This window comes from Patagioenas fasciata, chromosome 3 (assembly GCF_037038585.1).
Source record: "Patagioenas fasciata isolate bPatFas1 chromosome 3, bPatFas1.hap1, whole genome shotgun sequence".
Lineage (NCBI taxonomy): Eukaryota > Metazoa > Chordata > Aves > Columbiformes > Columbidae > Patagioenas > Patagioenas fasciata.
Genome location: NC_092522.1, coordinates 103674428 through 103696243, shown reverse-complemented (window position 1 = coordinate 103696243; position 21816 = coordinate 103674428). Strand labels below are relative to the sequence as shown.

Below are 21816 nucleotides of genomic sequence, written 5' to 3'. Positions count from 1 at the left end.
TGTCACTTATGTATCAGCTGTGCTTCATATATAAATCAATGTATAGCTTAAATGTATTTAAGAAAGAAAAGCCTTAGAGTTCAATGAACAATTTTATCTGTACATTATAATGTGCTCTTCACCATGGAAAATGTAACTACAGAAAAAAAAAAAAAAGATAGCTGTCCTTGTCCTTCAGAACAGACAGGAAGAATATACTAGAAGTATGCTGGTTTCATCCCAGAAAAGGAAACATGAAGGTGCGATGAACTGGGTGCTGCTAGAGCTTCTGCAGTCAGTGTAACTTACACAGTAAGCTGGGATACACACACGTGTGCAGCTCTACTCTCTGAACTGCCTGCACTGATTGAAGCATTCACAGCGTATGGGCAGCCTCCAGTTAATAACTTAGTTTGAGAATAATATGATTGCTAGCAAATGAAAATTTTTCCAGAAGTTTCTTTATTACTAATCCTGCATATGAGTCACAAAGAACAGAAAGTGACTTTTGACATAGCTGGAAGAGTTTGCAAGCTAATAACTGGAAACACTTCTCACTTGGAAAATAAAATAATGAAAATGATTTTGACAGTCTGAATCTAAATGTTATTTTTAAAAAGAGGCTTTCAAAAGAGATCCGCATCCTGAGAGTGACTCAGCAAAGGTTGTATCGTGCAGATGGTAGAAGCAATGAGAAATACTCCAGAGCTGAGGCTTCTCATTATTGTTGCTGCATTGTGAAGCAGGGAACTTGGTACCCATTACCTAAGCAGATAATAATAGGTGCACTTGTTATTGAGGAGGAAAAAATAAGTTTTTCTTAAGTGCTTGCCTAAAGATGTGTTGAGCTTGGTCTCATAAACCAAAATTTAAGTGGTTACTGAGTTGAAACTGATGTTGGTAAACTGGACAATTTTTCTGCAGCTTATGCAGGAAGAAAGCTTTAAACTGAGAAAGTGGGGCCTTTTGGACATATTTTATCTCTGTGTAAAACCAGATGCTGTAACAGATTTTGATGTTGTGCTACTTTAGCATAATGGATAGAAATGCAGTCTTTGAGACTTCATGTTCAATGAGTGCTTATGTAGAAATAAACTAATATAAAAGTATTAAAATGATTACTGACATATTAAGTATGTTAAAATGAACATATAAGACACAGCTACAAATATTTAAAGAATCCTATGTTGCTAGCTGTTAGATTTGGAGAGAAATAATCTGCTACTCCTTGTTTCAAAGACAAAGACAAAGCAATTGAAAGTGACCAGAGCAGTTAAGTGGCAGCATGCAGTTTTTCTCAGAAGGTCTCTGAATAATTCATTGTGCCACATACACATGCACAATGTAAACTGGATCTGCTAAATGCAGTCGACAGAAAACATTGTGGATTATATTTGGGGGAAACAAATAGAAGTAGTGAGGATATAGCACAAAATTAAGTTTCAATTTGTTTTAAAAAAGCTTTTCCTTCTTAAATGAATCATCTAGTATCAGAAAATCCATTTCATCAACATGCTCTTGGAAAGTTATCTGAGCTCATTAGAACCTGCAGTAAAAACCTTACTACTTTTAATGTGAAATATGACTCTATCCTCGTTGGAAGTTGATTAGTCTTGAAACAGGTAGGCTGTGAGCTTTTTCTGAGTTGGATAATATTATATCAGCCATGGCTTTCTGATGCTTTTCGTGTGGAGAGGAAAGCAATTGAATCAAAACCGCAATGTGAGATTCCTTGTTTATCAGTTAATCCATATAAAATTTGTTCAGTTGACAAATATATGAGGTGGGGGCATTTTGTTTGTGGTGTTGTTTTTGTTTGTTATGGGTTTTTTGTTTGGTTTGTTTTGTTTCCCCCTTACTATCACGTTAACCTTTCAAACTTACCCTGGAAGATAAAGTTAAACAGATAAAGTTAAATCTCAGTGCAGCTTGCAGTAGCAACTTGCAGAGATTCAAGTGGTGGCTTGAGATGCAGTGTTTTCAAAACTGTTTAAAAAAAAAAAAAAACACAATTTTTTTGTGTATAACCTTTCTTCTTTTTTGTTGAAGACGGCACCTGGGACACAGAACCCCAGAAGATAGTTAAACTGGGGGTTCTGCCTGTCAGAAGTCTGCTTGTGATGGAGGAGACCATTTGGGCTGCATGTGGTGGACAGATTTTTATAATCAGCACTGTGACACATTCCATAGAGGTAAACGCTTTTAAAAGCATTGCTCACATACTATGCTACAGGGTATAAGTGGTGAAATTTTAAACATTAAAATCTGTTTAAGAAGCTTCAAGATTCAGGAAGAAGCCTTTCATAAAATATGGTTTCAGTTCTGTAAAATCCTACTCCCCACAGTTTGAAATTCTGCTGTGATGTTCTCTGTTGATGTCTCGTTTAGACCTAGGTTTGCTTCTGGTTTTACCCCAGGTTTCCGTAAGGTGCTTGGAGCTCATAAGGTATTAGGGGAAAGAGGTTTGCTTAAAAATGAGATCTGAGAAAAGGCAGCAAAGTGGTGAATGCCTACAGGAATCATCTGGTAATTCCAGAATAAGGTTTAATAAAGAGACTGCCTCTATGTAGTTAGATGTTACTTGTACCTTGTGATGATTTTATAATACGTTTCTTAAAAGTTTTGCTTCTCATTGGCATACAGAAATATGTTTTGCATAAGGACATTTTCCAATGAATAATCATTAAAAAGTTAGCTTTTCTGAGAGGGGAGAAGAGTGTTAATGATTTGAGCTTATATTTGTGACCACATTTTCCAGAAAGTGTTAAGCCCTCACTTCTGTAAAAATTGTAGCCTCCACCAGAAGAATGTCTCAGTAGTCTAACGTTTACAGCTGATGAAAGGTTGGGATTAAGCCTGTATTTCAACCTACAGTACAGTTACACTGAATTGCATGATGTTTACAGCCATAAAGTTCTTTCAAACAGGAGTTGTGATGAGCTCACAGCCTCCTTCTTTGTGGGCTTTGTTGCTGCTTTTTTGTTTCATTGATGATCGTGTTTTCTCCCAACAATTGCCTGTTTGGTACAATTGATTCTGTGAGTCATTGTCATGAGTTTGCAGGGAAATAGCTAACATCCTAATTTCCTCTGTCTGTGCTTTCTGGGTGATTTGTTTTGTAGATGCTTTCTGGGTGATTTGTTTCATAGATGCTCAGATAGTGTGTTTTCCTACTTTGTTTTTCTCTAATGCTTGTTTTGTTGATATTTTCAATGGTAAGAGGAGGGAAAGATTTGGACAGATGCTTGAGATGGACTTCTTGTTACCTTCACTGGGAGGCAGGGTGGCCTCTGGGACACATGGTTACTGTCCTACAGACTTTGATCACAAATCTCTCCGATTCTCACCAAAAAATACGTAGCAATGGTAAGAGATCACAGCCAGATTGTTCCTGTGTGAGGGTGGTTACATACAGCCAGATCTCTGTAAATAAACTGGGCAATTCTGGACTAATTCTTTCACAAAACTCTTCCTAGATCAGGTGCTATGGCTGCAGTTTGGATTTATGCTGTGCTGTTTTGGCATAGGAGAAAAAACCCAGGCTTATATGTTCTTTAATCCTCGAAGCCTGTCTAAAGGTTACTTTATCAGAATACGGCATAGCGTAATAGACTGCAGTATTGAAATCAGAAGTTCAGAGAGATAAAGTAACATACTCTATCCATGCCTTTCAGACATGGTAGATTCATGTTTCACCTATTACTACAAGTTCTCCTACAAAAGCATCACTGGAGGTTTCTTTTCAAAGTACCTGCTTTTTAACACTTTCAAAACAGTGTTAGTCTTTTTGCTGACTTTTCAGTATTAACATGAATATCTATATGATAGCATGTCACCTTTTCATAGAATTGCAAACAAATTATGATTTTCCATTGTCTCTTTACTGATCCTAAGATCTACAGAAGTGCTGATCTTGTTTCCTTCATCTCACCAGACTAAACAGCTCCCTAATGTTTTCTCTATTGCCTGCTCAGTTACCTGACTTGTTTTCATAACTCCCAGGTTTGTATTCCCAAAGTGATCTGCTATGATGGACATACCATGTTGATTGCCAATATTGTTTCACTATCACGTGATAACACAAGGAAATTTAGGCTCTGCATACAGGGAATATTTTAACAATATTGGCAACTGAATATATCTGAGCTACCGCTTCTTTACTGTGCGGAGCAGAAGCTTTGCTGTATGGAGGGAAACAGCAGCAAGGAAATATTTGTTCTCCTTCTGTGCCCTTTCTTGTTCCGGGGGAGTCAGTTAGTAAGATTGGACTGAAGAATTTTTGCATAATATTCATCTTTGCTCTATTAAAAGGAATCCATGTGTTGCACAGGACTCAACTGTTATTCTTCCTTCTTTGCTGAACTCCTTTATTTCTCTATATTCTTCAAATTACAGCTGCTTGTTTATTGCTTTCTGCTATCATGCATATATATTATATGCTGTGTGTCAAATACGTTATCTATAGAGGCACCTGACTTTTTTTTAGGGCCATATTTGTGTGAACCCATGAGCTTTTTCAAGACTATTTTGTAAACTTGGTCCTTGTGAGGCACTCCTTGCTTCATAGGTACCTCATATTTAACTCTCTGCGTATTTGCTAAGTGCAAGGTACATTATCCTCTGAAAACAATCTCATTCCACCCCTCCCTGCTTTTCTAAGACTCCTGTTTAAGGTTTTTTTGTTCAATAACTATTAGTAAATGAGCAGGTTTGGCATGCCGTACATTGGTTTTGGATGTTATTCACTTTTTCTGCCTTTTTTTCCCCCCTTCTGATATGGGTAAGACTCTCAGTTCACTTGTTTTGATATGTTACTGTAATAAAATATTTTAGGAAATGTCTTTTATTGGCACAGTGTCCTAAACTGGCACAGTTCCTCAAGCTCCTTGGCAAAGGACATGTGAGAAATATATCAATTGCTGTTACATACTGATTACATACTCTGATACTCTTTCCATGAAGAAGAAATTTGTCCTTATTATTGACCCTAGAACTGATGACAGTTGTATTGCTGTTGGGTATAGACCTTGATCCCGTAGTGGTGTCTATGCCTGTAGACCCTTAGGCTCTGCAAAAGCAGACTGTGTTTGTTTAAAAACAATAAGAAATGCCAGAGTATTTAACAGAATAAAGTCACCAATTGGATGGCATTCCATCCTGGTTTGTTTTGTCTTGGTTTTAAAATTTGGCTAACTATATGGGAGTTACTTTCCTTATAACAAATCAAGTAGAATAAGCTGAAATGTTCAGCTGAGTAAATGAAACAAATGAAAATCCCTGTGCATGAGTGTATGTTGCCTGAGTACTGTAACTTCTTTAAAGCAGTAAAAGTAATTTGTTTTACCTCGTGGACAAGAACACTCATTGTGCATCTCCCATGAAGCTTGAGAAATTGTGGTTCAGATCTTGGTGCAGCTGTCTAGTGCAAGTGGCACCTCCTCAAAAGACAGACTCCAGCTCAGCCCCGCGCTACGGAAACAATAGCGATGTTGGACTGTGGCATCCAGAGAGTCCTCTGCAGCTCTTGGTTTGCTGTAGGTTTTGAATGAGAGAGCCTGCGGGGAAAAAAAAAGCTGGGCCCTGAATAGGGAGGAACGTAGGTATGAAATCTGAAAAGCAAAATAAAGTTCAATTTTATTTTTTTTAATAACAGAGGGAATAGGACATTTCTGTCCCTTTATATTTGTATTTCTTGCTGTGAGAAGGAAAAAAAAATATATATATATATGAAGGAAAAGGCCAGCTATTTGTTCGCAGTTAGACATGTAATTGAAGCAGATGTCAAAAAACTTATGCATTTGTAAAAAGAATGCACAGGTTTGGGTACGTTTCTGCTCTGTGTTAGAATACCTTTTGAATTAGAAGAATAGTTCTTTTTACATCCTTTTTGTAGCATTGACAATATTACCATTTTTCTTTCAATGTGTCTCCATGTTTCAGCAGACAGCTGTACGAACGGCAGGACAGACTAAGTGGGAGTATAATGAGTTGGCTGGTAAAAAAGGAATGTGGCAAAAATGCATGTGCAAGTTGTTTACAGTGGCACCAACAGAACTGTCAGCTGTGGTCAGACCACAGCAGAGAAAATTCATTTTTTATGATCAGCTTAATTTTTATTCTAATTCCAAACAGCACAAGTTCCTGGTCAGGTTCACTTGAGCAGCCTTAGATCTGTCCCGGAGAAGTTTTCAAAAGTCGGTTGGTCATCAGTGCAGGGATGTAGGAGTCTGTAAAGAGAAGTTACTGTTTTAAAATCCTTTTTGCAATGAAACATGCATGATGAGAATATCAGGCGATTTATCCATAAGAGCAGTTTCTGGCTTTGAAAGATGTTGTTCATGGATGAATTCTTCTGTTGAATAAACTGTATGATTCTCAAATTGTGTGTATCATTTGGTAAAGAATGAATGGAGGTTCCTTGAGGAAAACAGCGAACGTAAATGAGCCTGCCAGAGGTGCTTACATTGCATTGCATTCTGCAGTGTTGTTATCTGAAGAGTCAAAAGGTAACACACTCAGAAGAGTAACACACTCAAAAACTGCCACTGCATAAGAGTTGAACAGAAACTTCTTTGCTTATTCACTAAAAATTGAACATTTGAAGAACAGTATTAACAAATGAAAAGAAAAAAGCAGTAATTCCCCTTATTTTCTAACAGCCAATTGCTTAGTGGAAAGTACTAATTTATAAAGTATGAAATTAAAATAAGAAAATTAAGTGCCTGCTAAGTATAATATCAAAAGTTACTTTGTGAAAGCTTAAACTTCTTTCCTTATTTCTGATCTTAGCCTGTTTATTGAATTTGGATGGAAAATTTGAACAATATATTTATAGCCTAATATATTCAAAATGTAACTATCTTAGACTAAGAGCTTAGCCTGAGAAACATGTAACTTAGATTTTGATGCAAAATAACCAAAATGTAACTCTTAATTGTAATGCATGGAAAATTTAAGTGTGCTTTTACAAGGAGGATGGGGGTACTTTTCCATTTTATCTGCAAATATAAACCAGAATATTATAATATGTATTGTGAATATTAGAGCAGATATTTCCTTCCATATCCCTCAGAGACAGATTTGTACCCAAGGAACAGCTTGTCATTTATTTAGCCAAGGAAGTTTTATCTTTATCAGAATAGCTCTCGGTATTTGATAATACCTGGCACAACATTAAAAGGCTGTGTTTAACTTCAGAAACAGTTTACTTACAAGGCACAACTGGAAAAAAAAAAAAGTCCTTACTTCTTGTTAATGATTAAAGAACTTTACTATAGCTTTGTCTTGCACATTAACAGGAGCATGTAGAGAGGTGTCGGCCTTCATGGAGCCATGCAGAAGGTATAACTGGGAAGGCATTAGATCAACGAAAAAAAGTCGATCCTGAACCTCTTGCATTACTCCTTACCTTCAGAAGGAGGGTTTGGGCCTTTCTCATGAAAAGTGTCAATATTTTGAAGGACAGAAAAACAAAGTAGTTGATACTTGTGAGATTTACAAGTGTCTATGAGTCGAAAAGCAAGCCACAGTATTAAGGCTCACATTGTTATGTACATAGTTGAGCAAATAATGGTGTATTTATATTAATAAACACTCCACTTTCTAAAGATTATTTTTCCTTGGTTCTATTATTCTTGTTCTGAAAAGACCCCCTAACAGAAGAGAAGAAAGATGTTTTTTATTGTTTAAAGAGGAGTGCTGCTTTAGATAAAAGTAACATTTTAGGAAAATATATGTCCACTCTCATCTCTGTGGTAGTTTTCCCAATGTATCAATCAAAAAAATAAAAATCCTCTGAAGTGTCAGTTATTATGGACTTGCCAGCCCCTACCATGCAGTATTTGTAATAAGTTGCTATGAAGTCTCTCTATCATTAATTAGAACTTTGGTTCAGGAGCTGAGAATCCTTCCATACTAATGATGTTGTATTTTCAAAAAAAAAGTAACAGGAAAACGAATGCATGATTTGCAGCAGTCAGAACGTATCTTGAGCAACGTAGAGAAGGGTAGCTTTGTCCTTGACACGGAAGACGAAGATACAGTGCCTACACTGCAGAGTTGGTAAGGAAGGTTGAATGATTGTTCATCTCCCCACAGAGTCCTTGTTTTTCTTGCAGAGCCATTTTGAAGCCCATCAAGAGGAAGGGATGGTCATCTCTCACATGGCTGTTGCTGGAGTGGGAGTCTGGATTGCCTTCACGTCTGGATCTACACTGCGCCTCTTCCACACTGAGACACTGAAACACCTTCAAGACGTTAACATTGCCACCCCTGTTCACAATATGTTGCCAGGTATGACGACATTTTTGTTCTCTTTATCACTCTTGTTCTCCAGAGTGTTGTAGATTATGCCAGAATCAGAAGGTCCGTCTTGGACTTTGAGTCTGATAACTGTCTCGTGACTGTTTGCTTTGGTAAATCACAATCTGTTGCCTTCTGTTGCTCAGAACTGTGTGTGCAGTGAACTGGATGAGTAGCAGCTCTCCTTCTTAGAGGTTATACATGTAATTATATAGATAAGCAGGTATATTCTTCTGTTTAGTCATGGGTTTTGCGACTGTGAAGCAGTAGGACAGTGCAGTCTGCCATGAAAATGTGTTTGTTTTGCAGAGTTTAGCATTTACTTCTGGAACTTAGTGTCAAAGTACATGATGGAGTCAGTTTGCATACGATCTGAACCAAAAAAGCACTTGCTTGATTTTAGTTATTATACATCAGGAGTCTCCGTGAACTCAGTTAAACTGCTGCCATGCTGCCATTTCAGAGTGTGTTTGGTGTTTTGCTGATTGGAGCTTTAATTTGTTGAATGAAAAGTTTAATCTTACGGGTAAAGATGGAACCTGTGGTTGTTTGGAGAAAGTTTAACAGATCTTTAAACGTTTTAAGACAGAAGTTGTTCAATCATCCCCAAATCATCACTGTCACAGGCAGCTGCATTGACCTGTATAATTTTTGCAGGTGGTGGGACCTCAGCATCAGTGACCATGTCAGTGGGAGCTGTGGTGGTGCTGGGAGAAGGGATGGAAAGGGTGATACTGGTGGGGCTGAGCACGACATGTCCATGAGGACAACTGTTCTTTCTGTCTCTCCGTGTTCATAGGCTGCGATAGATGGAGCTTCTTCAGTTTTCAAGGACAATGTGTGTACCAGCTTTATTGCTTTGTTTCCAGCATAAGCCGATTTTTCCCACACTGTTATTTACATTTTTGCAAGAGTTAGGGATAAATCTTGAATCAAAAATGTTTCACTTCTTCACTTTCTGTCCTCTTATGTTGTTTTCTTTCAGATGACATTAGCTTTGCAATAAAGCAAATAAAGCTCTGTTTTAAATTGTGTCCGTTTATAACATGTTCTAGGAAGGCTGGTTTTTACATGTCATGGCTGTGGTTCCAACACTGAACAGCAGCAAATCGCCTGCCTTTATATAGGTCATTTGATTGAATTAATCACAGTTACGCAAAGAAATCAAGATCAGTTTAAAAAGGAGATTAACTTGTAATATGTTCTGCTGTTGCGGCAGGGTGGGGGGGGGGGGGCAGGAAATGGAGCCTCCCTTATACATATTTTCTGCATATAAAAATCTCCAGAAATTTAGCCTTAGTGTTCATTGCCATGGTAATAAAACTGCTGATGTAGCATATAAATTCTTTCTGTAAAAGAGTTTTAGCTAATTATATCTCTTCATTGTCATTCTTACCCATTTTAGTTCCTTTTTTTTTTCCCTAGTGTCTTCACAAAAAGCACGCCAGTGAATGAAAATGGAAAGTTATTTCAGGAGTAGAACATTATTACAGCAAATGTTCCAAGGGAGAATCCATTCTAAAAATTAAATGAATTTCGATTATTTAGCAGCAGCTCTTGGGCCTGTTTATATGATCCCAATAACGCTGCAACAACAAACACTGAAAAAAAGAGTAGGAGTTTTACATAACAAAGCAGCAGTAAGGACCTTTTGGAAGTACAAGCAGCCGAAGAATAAATCAAGCTCTGTGTAGTTTCTACTGAGGTTAAAAAAGGAGAAACAAAAAGTAAAACACAACCATCAAAGTGAAACAGGAGTGAAATAGCTGTGTGTTTACAAAATATGTGTTTGGCTTTGCTGAAGATTTTTAGGACTTTTAGTTTTAAAGGAAACAAAGCCCTGTTAGTTTCTGAAATTCAGTAAGAGTTCCTTAATATGCAAAAATAACAGATGAACATTCAACTTGTATTCAAATGAGAGAAAGGAAATTGATGTAAAAATATTGCTAAAAGTCTTAAGAAGAGAGGTTAAAAAGTCAAGATCTCGATATAACTTCGAAGAAGCTGGACTTCTTTTGCCAAGATGTAATATTGGCCTGATAGTCTACTTGAAGATGTCATCTATATCTTCATTTAAAGCAATGTGCATGAGAGGAACCTCACTCCATGAAGTTAATTAAATAATTTTGTTATTATACAGTAGAAGGAAAAGAAAAACTTACCGTCCCTGTCAGGAATGGTCGCAGTGAGTTACAGTGCTGTATTGAAAGGATAGCTGCAGTAACTAAGATGAGCGGTAGGTTCTCATAACCTTAGTAACCAGTTTGCATAGCATTAGATTTTCCCAGTTTTTTTCTTAGGAGAAGATGGCTTGAAATGTCAGTGCCTGCTCTCCTGGTTGTAAAGGCTGTGCCTCCTTTGCTTTGGGGAAGACAGCCCTGCAGGTCAGAGTCACAAAGGAATGAAGCGTGAGGGAGATTCACGGGAGGCGATTGCCCTTATGATTCAGCAAAGTTCAGACATGTAGAAAAGCAGACTGTGTCTGGCAGAACCTGTTGTCTGCTGGGCATAACTTCTAAAATCTGTGGCATTCTTCCTAAGGGAAGAATGGAGCTGGGAGGGCTCTTGCTTTCCGGAGCTACAGGAAGTTTGTGTGTATCAAGGCAGGACTGGAAATTAAACCAGGGTCACGAAGGCAACTGTGGGGTGCACATTTAGTCCGGAGTGGTCTGCAGTACCTTTACTTCATATATCATTGGAAATACTTCCTAATACTGTATAACAAGCTTGTGTTCTTTGCCAAAACACCAAAAAAGCACAAATGCCATATGGGAAAGGAAAAGAATGGTTGAGAGGAAGAGCATCACTATTGTTACAGGTCCAGGTGACTGTTTTGCCACAGTGCTACTGGATTGCTTTTAGGTGGGCCAAGCACAGCTCTTGGCTGAACAGAGGGCACACTGAGCAGCAGAAAAAGTATCTATTAACATTGGAAGGCAAATATACGCACTTCACTGGTGCAATGTACTTCATTTATGCTTTGTGTTTGTGATCTGAAGTTGAAATCTCAACAATGGCAGCTTTTCACAAGCCTTTATCGCTCACACCAAAAAAAAACCAACCAAAACCTAACATACTGTACATGAATAGTCATTCCACTTATTTTTTCGATATTTCATTATTCAAGAGCATCCTTAAACATGTCTTTCCTTTCAGCTCTAAAACAGTTTGTCCTTTTAAAAAGATTACTGTGACCTTGATACAATGTAATTTCATTGCTCATACGAATGATGACAGGTTACCTGTTTAACAGAGAGGTTATTTCTGCTTAGGTTGCTGTGTTCTGTTTATATCCATGTATCCTCTAATAGCATGTGTGTTTCCTGGAAACAGATGAGGAAAGCAAAGCAAAAAACAAAAGTATTATTTTCTATCTGCAGAAAACAAACTATAGTTTGAGGCTTCCAGCTTTCTCTTGTCTCCACCCTATCAGCTGCCAGACAATAAAATGCAACAGGTTTATGATTTTACTGCTGGGAAATGATAAAAAGATTGGGAAAAACTTTAGGTCAGCCCAAAAAATCTGTACAGTGGGCTTATTTTTATATAGTAAGAGCAACGTGGTCGTGTAAGAGGATATGCACTGGGATGCCCTTGCACCTACCTGGGCTTGGCTTCAAAAGCCACATGTGAGGGAACACATGAGGATTTACCTGGATCTGGTGGTTGTTGTAATGAGACCCAGGAAAGGTGAACACAGAGCAGAACGCAGGCAATAAAACCGCTTGTCCATGTGTAAGCTTAATTGTTGGCTTTAGCTCTTTGTAAAGTCAACATCTTGGTCAGATTATTTTATAGGTTTTAACAGTTCTGTCTGCGTTGGGACAGATCGAAAAGTTGTCATCTAAAGATAAGAGTATTTGATTTGGTTTGGCATGTATGTTTATAATTTTTCTTTCTTAACTTGTTCATTTCTGTGCTTACTGCATAATGCGTTCTCGAAAATGGGTTTTACATTTTTTTCTCTAAATTCAAAATACCTTACAACGTCACAGAAAACTATGATTTCAAACCTTGGCTAGCAGAAAACAAACTAATATTTTAAAGTAGTATTTTAATAAGTTTTTTAATTTATACTTAATTTTTCTACTTCTCTGCTATTTTAAAGTATATTTTCAGATGCAGATATTTCCTACTTTTCCAAGATTTCAAAGCAAGTGGTTTTTCTTTTGACCTCACTATAGATGATTCATGCTTATGGTTGTGCTCAGTGTTTAATGTTCTAAGTTGCTGGCTGATAATTTGCTGTTTTCACCTATGAAAACAGGAATTCAAATTGCCAGTTTTTCCCTGGTAAAAGTTACTGGTTATAAGTGGTTTCAGGGTTGGAGTATGAAATCATGCATATTATTTTACATTTTAAATGCTTAAAAAGCATTAAAGATCTATTGGTTAAAAATGTGACCATCTTGCTTCTGCCAAGGGGTTTGAGAGGCAAAAGTACAATTGGAGTTTTTGATAATTTTACAAGTTTAAAAGTTGTACATAAGTATTTCTCTCTGTTGTTTGTAAAACAAGCTTTTAAGTGAAATGGAGTGAGGTTAAGTGAATTTGCAGTTATTGTGCACTTGCTGTGGCACTGGGAGTGGGAGTGGACTCACATGTCACATAACTTGAGCAAGTCTGAGCCCTAAATCACAGAATTCAAATACAGATTTCAAATTGGAAAACTCCAATACACAGAGGTGTTTGGGCATCCCTATTTGGAATTCTTTTCTGCTGAAGGAGCCTTTGTGTGCTTTGTTTTGGAAAATAAATTAATTCCATTAATGTCTCTAAAAACCAAACACAAAAAAAAACCCACCAAAACCAAACCAACCAACTAAAATGCCCCATCAAAATAGCAAACTCCAGGCTTCAGAAGGCTTCTATTTTATTTATAGGCATAGACCATCCATGCTTATCTAGCTGAAGAGGGATGCTGCAGTCCTACCAGCACAAACATCTGTAGTTTATAGAAAACAACATGGGTGTCTCTGAAGCTCTGCATGAGTAGATGGAGCCTCTTCAACTTGTGCCTGCTGAGAGTGACCTAATTGTTGTGCCTTTAGGGTATTTCAGAATGTGGGTTTGGGCAGGTAGAGCTGGGATTCCAGATATGGCCTGCATGTGCCTTTTACAGCACACCATTGCTGGGTTAATGATTTGGTTTTGTAAAGTTTTGTGAGGAACGACTTGAACCGTCGTTCCCCTCCTACTTTCCAGTTGAGTGCTTTGGGCTACAATCAAGCTGCTCATTCCTGGCTTTCCCACTGGGTCTGTGATTCATATGTTCTGGGATGTAAATTGACTCAGCTTCAAGGGGCAAGATGGAAAATGCATTCGTGATACACCATGATTAAGGTCCTTTTCCAAAGTGTGGAACATGCGAGTTCATCCAAGTTATATCAGGCATGGAATCCAAATTATCTACTTACTGATGAAGTGATTAACAAATTGAGAGCTATGATGAAGATGGGAGTGACTGCTCTCTTGTATGTAAAGTTAACCATGAATCCAAGAACGTGTGCGTTTTGAACCTGTAGGATTCCGGCAGACTTTAAATGCCCCTCTGCGTATACTTGGGCCATGGCAGAAGTTAGGGCAGGCAGTAGTTTCTGTTTCTGAAACTTGGCAAGGCCATTTTGAAAATCCATCTAAACTGAATTAAACATATTTAGTAAGCATTGCAAGAAAAGATTACTTGGTTTTCATTACAAAAATAGCAATCCCATAAAGAACTTGTTGTAGAAAATCATAGAATTATTTTGATTGCAAATTACTGTGGAGGTCAGCTTGTCTATCCTTTTTGAAGCAGGCATGATTAGACCTGGTTTTCAAGGACTTGTCCTGTCAAATTTTATCTTTGAGTAGGATGGAGATTCTACAGCGTCTCTGAGCAACCCCATACGGTGTTTGACCACCCTTATGATGAAGCTTTTCCCTACTTACAATCCAAATTTCCCATGTTCCAAAAGGGGCAGTTCTGTCTTATCCCATCACTGTGCACAGCTGAATAGTCTGACTCTGTGCAGCTCCCTGTCAGATGGGTGCAGACAGCATTTCTCCCTTCTCTGTGTACACCACGTGTTCCTGTCTCCTCATCACCTTGGTTGCCTCCCATGGGTGGTTCCGATATGCCAGTGCCTTTTTTGTACAGGGAGAGGAACCCAAACTCAAACAGGGGCACACAGCACTTCTGATAAAGGAAAAAAAATAATCATTAATTGGTTTGAGTCTGGAATATAGTGTGTTATGGCAATATATTATTGAGTACTGTGAAGCGAAATGCCGTTCAGTTCTTTTATTGAGAATATACGAACATTGTCTATTTATAAAAGCATATTTGTAAAGATAATCTAATATATCTGATTTAGATACTGTGGTTTAGAGATTTAGGGCAGGATGTTTCAGAAGTTTACATATATGACCATTTAAATACTATTAAAGTTTAATACCACAATCTGGCAAGAGATTTGCCTTTGTGATGCTTTTCCGAATGTTTGCTTGAAGTGACTTAGATCCATGCAGAGATCATTGCTCTCACGTAACGGGGGGTTTGCTGCACTTGGCAGGGCAGCAGCGTGTGTCAGTGACCAGCCTCCTGGTGTGCCACGGCTTGCTGCTGGTCGGGACCAACCTGGGCATCATCGTAGCGCTGCCGGTGCCGCGCTTGCAGGGGATCCCCAAAGTCACTGGTGAGTCATGTTTCTCAAATGGTTCAAGTACAGTGTTTTTATACTAAAGATTTCATTTCTCTTCTGTCCATAGCGTAAGTGAACCTGCGAAATTATGTATTGTTTATATATATGTGTATGTGTGTATATGTGTATATATATATATATCAGAGCTTTACAATGAAATAATATTTGTTGTTCTTCCTGAGCTTTACAGTATACCCAGATACTTGTCTCGTTTTGTCTGTTGTTTGAGCCAGGGCAACTGTTTTTCTTTAGGGCATAAGAATAGGACAGGCATTAATCCTGTCAGAATAGAGTCAAATATAGGGAGATGAGAAGAGGATGCAAACAATCTTTCTTCCAGGTTTGCAGAAAAAAGATGCATTAGCTTTAGAGAGACAGATTCTGAATATTTAGTATATTGTCTGACTGGTTATTCAGTAAATTGGTTTTGTGCTCTTTCTCCACAAACAGGAGACTTGGAAACTATGAGAGTATAGATTTCATTTTTTTGACAATGATAAAGATTTTTGCATTTGGGAAAGATATATTTATTGAGTTACTTTCACATTACCCCATCTGAAATACAAATGCATGAATGCTGCTGTATCACTTTGCAAATGTTTAAACTGCTTAGCAGAAGCAAGATTTTGAAAGTCTGTTTACTAGGGGCTTTGCCGTGCTACAGTTTGGGTTCAGAATCCTGCTGGAGCTCCTGCGCTGTGGAGGGAAGGCGGCAGATTTTATGAGGCAAGCTGTTCGCAACTTCCTTCAGAGGGAGAAAAAAAAGCTTATGTAACTTCACAAAATGAAAACAAAATCCTCTGTGTTCAGCAAAATACGCAGCAATAATCTGGTATGACACAGGATAAATGCTCTTAAAAAATATGGAATGCAAGAAAATGTATAGTTGCAGAATCAAAAATCTCTAATTTTATTCTTCCATTTTCTGTTTTGATTATGGTGGTTTATGTCATCTGTATATTATTGCATTTATTTCAGGTCAAGATTTCGTCAGATTTCACATATCTAGCAACATTACATCGGGAGATCTATTTTTATAGTCTTTGATACCATTTTTGGAATTCTAACTGAAAAATCATGACTTTTTCCATTTGTCCTTCCAATAGTGATAATTCATCTTTATATCACTGCACTTTCTGTAAAGCAGAATATGTTTTATCATAACCTGGAATGCATTAGGCAGTTATGGATGGACAGCGTGATTTGTAGGTGGTGGGTTTTTCCCATGATAGCCTGGCTCTTTTCCATATTGTAGAATGCTACTTTTTTCCTTTTTTCTCCTTATTTTCCCTTTTTTTTTTTTTTTCTGTAAAAGCCACATATACTGATATTGTCACAGCTTCTAAATTTGGCCATATGCCATTTGTTTTCATACCTTCTAGTGATTTGCACAGTGTGAGTCTTTCTTGTACCACTGACTTCCCATTGTTTAAATACTTTAAAAAAAAACCAAAAAGTAATAATTGTTCCATCTTTTCCTTGTAAATCTGCCATGGTGAGTAGAGAGCCATTCAGAAGGATGAATTTCAGTTCCTGCTGTATAGTGTGGAGGGGTCTGTCAGGATGAAACAGATGCTCTTGTGTTTCTATGCAATTTTGGAGATGTGCAGAGGTACAAAAGAATTAACTGAAAACCACATATTCTGTTTGTGGGTTACTGGAGAAAACTCACAGCGTTACTTTTGTGTCGATGATGAAAAAAAGAAGTTAGTAGCATTTTTGTACTCATGCTGTGAGAACAGAGCACAAAAGGCAGTACGAATTTCAGTTAACTGACATGTTTCAGCTGATTTCTTAATACAGTCCTAAAATACTTGTGGTACAACAGATTTTTTTTTAACACTTACTTCTGTAAATTGTGTACACAGAAGGTGAAAGACTAGATCCGTATAATACGGCTTTAAGAGTTACGCTGTTCAGAGCAAATTTCGTGAACTTATTATGGTGGAACACTGTGGTGAAATAAATAATGTTCTTGGTGTTTTTCTTTCGGCTCCAGGCAGAGGAATGGTGTCGTACCATGCACACAATGGCCCAGTCAAGTTTCTTGTAATGGCTACATCTATCAACAAGAAGAACAGAAGCAAACTGAGGAACAGTCTGCCTCCTGGCTCGGAACCTAAGGACGAGGACCAAAAGAACGTTCTGCACATTGAGAGACCAGGCTCTTCCCTTAGTAACACCCACGACACTGCAGTTTGGCTGGGGGGTTCAGCAGGATCAATTGCACAAAAAAGCGACTTGTCGTCATCTTCTGGATCCCTTACTTTGTCTCACGGATCAAGTTCGCTGGAGCATAGGCCAGAGGACAGTAACATTTATGAGCTTTTGAAGGATCAAAATATCTCATTTAAAAGTAAAAGACAGAGATCCAAGAAAATTAAAGCAAGTTCAGTGTTAGTAATTTCTGGTGGCCAAGGACACAGAAGAGTGAACAAGAAGACCAAGCAGCAGCGACAAGATGAACTAGTGTCTTCAGTGATGGTCTGGCAAATACCACTATTAAATATCTAAGCGAACTAAATCCAAGATACTTTCTGTAATTAAAAAAAGTCTGATATCCTTTTACAGCAAATGTCAGCTTAGGACCCAAATGGATAGACTTCATACACATGGGAGCAAGGCTTTTATCACAGAATTAAGGGTTGCAAGAGAGTCTTCACATCCTGAGAACATTCTGCATTGTTAGAGTATTGGAAAACATTTAGCCACTGATGCTGTCCTTGATACTTGGAACAAAAAGGATCTGTTAGACACTCTTAAATGGTTTTAGAATCTCAACCGTATTTATATTCACATTTATAAATATTGTAATTATGTTCTATAGCACTTCAGAAAGGCAAGGAACACATGCCACGTCTCATGCTGGTTTTTACTTATGTAAATCAGCTGTTGGGTCTTTTTCCAAAGTGACATATTGCATGGACTGTAGATTTTAACAAATTAGCAAATATTTTTAAACAATAAATAGTCTAATGCAAACTAATATTAATTTGGTAATTACTATCATAGTTTGTAACATCATTCCACAAGCCAGAGTTTGATCTGGACAAAAGTGGTTACACTAATTGATTGGTATTCATTTATTTCAACATAGAAAATAGATTTTATTATTATTGTTATTATTATTGTTTCTAATGCTCAGTATTATTAATAATGTTGCACTATAAAAAGCGCATTAATTTTCTTAGTAGGTGCAATGTGTCTGTGACTCACCTTCGTTATACAGGGAAAGTTGGAAGGATGCTATGGCTTGCGGCAAATAGAAGATGCGGATAGAGGACAGCTGTGCATTGTAGTGCTGCTAACACGTGCTCCCCTGGCAACTTGGCATCAAAGCTGAGCGTGGCCTATGCTGTTTTTAAGGATGCACGCACATCCAGTAAATTAATAATGAAACTACCAATTAACTCATTAATTGGGAAGAAATATACTAATATTGGAATATCTATGGGAAGTGCAGGTAGTTACTGTGGGTATTGGTCCTACATCAGTTGATTTGTGTGATGTCCTCGGGCAAACGCCCCTCAAATAACGGCCCAGCACAACAGCAGAGAGATGATTGTATCTGAATGGTGATCGCCTCTTTTCACCCAGAGTTTCAGCAAAGCATGGTCATGTAAATGGATATTGTGAAAACAGTCTGCACTGCTTCATCCACTCAGTCAGGCAAGCAGTTGCTTTGGTAGCGTTAGAGGGCTGAATTTTAAATAGAGACCTAATGATTGTTTCTTAATGAATTGATGTACCTCCAAAGTAAATTTTGAATTTAGGATTCCTACTGAAATTGCTTTTTGTGCTAATCTCTGCACATGTGAAATGTAAGACAAAGCCTTCAGTTCAGAAAGATGGTACCAAAAGTGGTGATGAGACACATCCTTCAGTCAAAATATGTCAAATACAGGTAATGTGTTGAATGAAGTCACTGGGAACATCAATTTCCCTCACCAGTAGACTGAAAGATACAGAGAAATGAGGATGGTTAAGTTTAACTGGAATATGTTAAGACCTCTAATACTGTCCATCAGTTCAATAAAATGCAAATTAAATGTATCTGAAACAGAACGTCTGTCACATGTATGCATTGACTAAAAACAAGTAAAACTTTTGGCTACTTTGATGCCATTATTATCCCAATAAGGGGATAGTTTGCCCTAAAATTATTTCTGCTGCTTCTGATATAAACTCCTTGATTCCACGTTTGGTTTCAATCTGCCTAGTTTAAATCAACATCAACCATCATTACAGTGTTCCCCACCACATGACACTTCAAGGTAAACAGTACTAGAGACTGACTTATTTTATTCAATAGAAAATAAAGAGGTGGGTTTTTTTTCCAAAAGAGCAGTAGGGTTTTTTTAAATGTTCCTGAAATGTCTTTATTTTGCAGCAGATTTGTGCTTAAATTTTCAGTCTGTCTGCTCTAAAAAGCAAACTTCTGTCAAGTGACCCCAAAATCGGTGGGTGGGCTGACTTGTCAAGTTTGACAGAGCACCTCGGTAACACAGAATCATGGATTCATAGGAAGTCCTGAGCTGGTCTTCCCTTCCACCAAATACATGGGAAGGAGGGAATGCCAACACCGGGAATCCTTGACTGCTAGGTGGCACCAAAATAGACATTTCAAAAATCAGATGCGCACCCAGATTTATTTAGAGAGGTTTTGCCCACATCCTACACCCTGACCAGAACAGGATTCTTGAGCCATAAAGCACAGAGTTAAATGAACAATGAAGGACATTTGCTACAGATGGGATTCCAGGCTTAGTGTCTTCATTACTATTTTGTGCTTTTATTTTGTGTCTTTCACTGTGTATTTCGTGGCTTTAGCTGGGTGTTGTCAGCATTGGCGTGGCCTTAATATCGGCATGAGCCCTGGTGAAGAAAAAAAGGAAAGAATGCCTGTGAGTCAGGCAGCTGGCAATGTTTTCCCAAACTTTCCCTCTTGTCCCTGGCCCAGTGCCTCGGTGTGCCTGGCCGGAGGGATGAACCCAGTCACATTTTCTATGCTCTTCCACAGCCATGGCCCTGGGAGCTGCTCTTTGCCCACTGTGTGGAGGTACTACATTGTACAGTTTAATGTATGTGTATTGAAAAACATGTTAAAAGATTCTTCTGTGTATAAAGCATATGTAATCTAGTATCCCTTTTCTACACTGCAGTAAAAAGACCACTGGGTTTATTCTGCATGTTCCTTGGGCACGGGATTCCATGTCTGCCTTTGGGACTGCAAGACCACGTCCACTCTCTCAAGGACCTGTATCACTAGGAGCAGAGTCCACCACACATTCAACTGGAAATCCATGCATGGTGCTATTACAGGGCCTGCTAGCAAAAATGCATGGGGATTTTCAAGTGAAATTCATCCTATCTTCCAGCTGAATTGTAATTTTCTTCAGTTTTATTGATAAAACAGTAGAAACAAAGTAGAAATCTGCTCTTCTGAAAGTATACTGGAGTTTTTTTCCAGTGACTTCAGTAAGAACAGAACTGGGTCCCTCATTTGCGCTATACTATTTTGAAAATTTGTGTCTATTTATCTTACTAAGCTGTAAAGCAAAAGAGAAGCTGTAGGTCTGTCTTTAAAAATACACCTTGTTACAAATTAGATTTTTAGTAACTAACTGAGCACCAGGTGCAATGTTTTGTTTTCCGATATGCAGCTAACTTGTGTTAGCGTACTATGAAAACCAGAACCAAAGTTTCTCTTACAGCTGGCAAATAGTCTTTATAGCTGCTGTGGACTGAGCTGCTAGGTAGGTTGGATTTTACTCTCTGATACTGCTTTTCTAGATTAATGGAAGTTATGGAAAATATTAGGAAAAGAGGGGAGCAATTGTAACCACTACAATATATTCTATATATGTTTTCTAACACATAGCAGTGTCTTTTATAATATGAGCCATAAATCTTGTGTATTTATGTTCAAAGTATCAACTGAGAAAAATGTTTAATAAAAAAATATGATAAAAATTAACTTCAGAAGTACGTTTCTCAGGTTGTCATATTAACTAGAAGGCTAGAAATCGTGGTGTGCTTTAATGAATTATATATATGGACTCATGAAAGGGAAAATAGGATACGCGACTAGGACAAAAAAGACGCATATTTTTTAGTTTTATAGTTTCTACAGTTTTAACACCAGCAAATGCAATTTCTGAAATTGATGCAGTCTTGTATAAGTCTGACCCCTGTATCAATGGATCCCGATAGTGTCTAAGCAGTAGAATTTCTACTGTGCTGCCTCCATGGAGCACACGTCAGTGCTTGGGCAGCATGTGTGATGCACCCAAATGAGAAGCATTAATATTCAAGATCAGTATTGCAGAGCAAAAGCATTAACAGAAGAAATTAATTTTTAGTTGCTAACTGGCAGTTTGTTCTAATTAATCTGCCCTAAAGGATACATACAGAATCCCATGATAATGTTTAAATACTGAGACTTGTATTCATCAGACTCAGCAATAGCCTTTCTCTGTGTACCTGCACTATTACAAGTAAACTAGAAGAGTTATTGAGATCTGTTTAGTTGCTAGTAAAGTCTGTGGTTTTGCTCCTGGTTTTATATCACATCTCTTTCATATATGGTTCTGAAAAACATCAAATCGCATGAGTGCAGGATACTGTACATTTGCACTCCTGAAGATAGATTCCATTCCAATGAGAACTTACACATTATTACTTATGTGTGGAGGCTGAAGGCTAAAAATTGCTTACCTGCCCCTTTGAGAGAGGACTGACTATTGGGAAGGGTTTCTTGAACTGTGGTTTGGTGCTTAGAATTCACTGTTCCTCTGTCTTCTGTCCTATTTAATTTTCTGGCTGCATGAAGGCAAATTAGTTTTTGTAAAAT

At 37.8% G+C, this 21816-nt stretch overlaps 1 protein-coding gene across 7 annotated transcripts in view; it reads left to right on the top strand.

The window, feature by feature from the left end:
- The window catches only part of ARHGEF10 (Rho guanine nucleotide exchange factor 10), a 116239-nt gene extending 95299 nt beyond the window's left edge, over positions 1 to 20940 (top strand). For all 7 annotated transcript variants that reach the window (XM_065834202.2, XM_065834198.2, XM_071807007.1 and 4 more), the window contains 4 exons: positions 2029 to 2171; positions 8097 to 8271; positions 14835 to 14957; positions 16963 to 20940. In XM_065834202.2, coding sequence (XP_065690274.2) covers positions 2029 to 2171; positions 8097 to 8271; positions 14835 to 14957; positions 16963 to 17477 — 956 coding nt within the window. In that variant the 3' untranslated portion in view covers positions 17478 to 20940. The remainder of the gene's footprint in view (positions 1 to 2028; positions 2172 to 8096; positions 8272 to 14834; positions 14958 to 16962) is intronic.
- Positions 20941 to 21816: the final 876 nt, after the last annotated feature.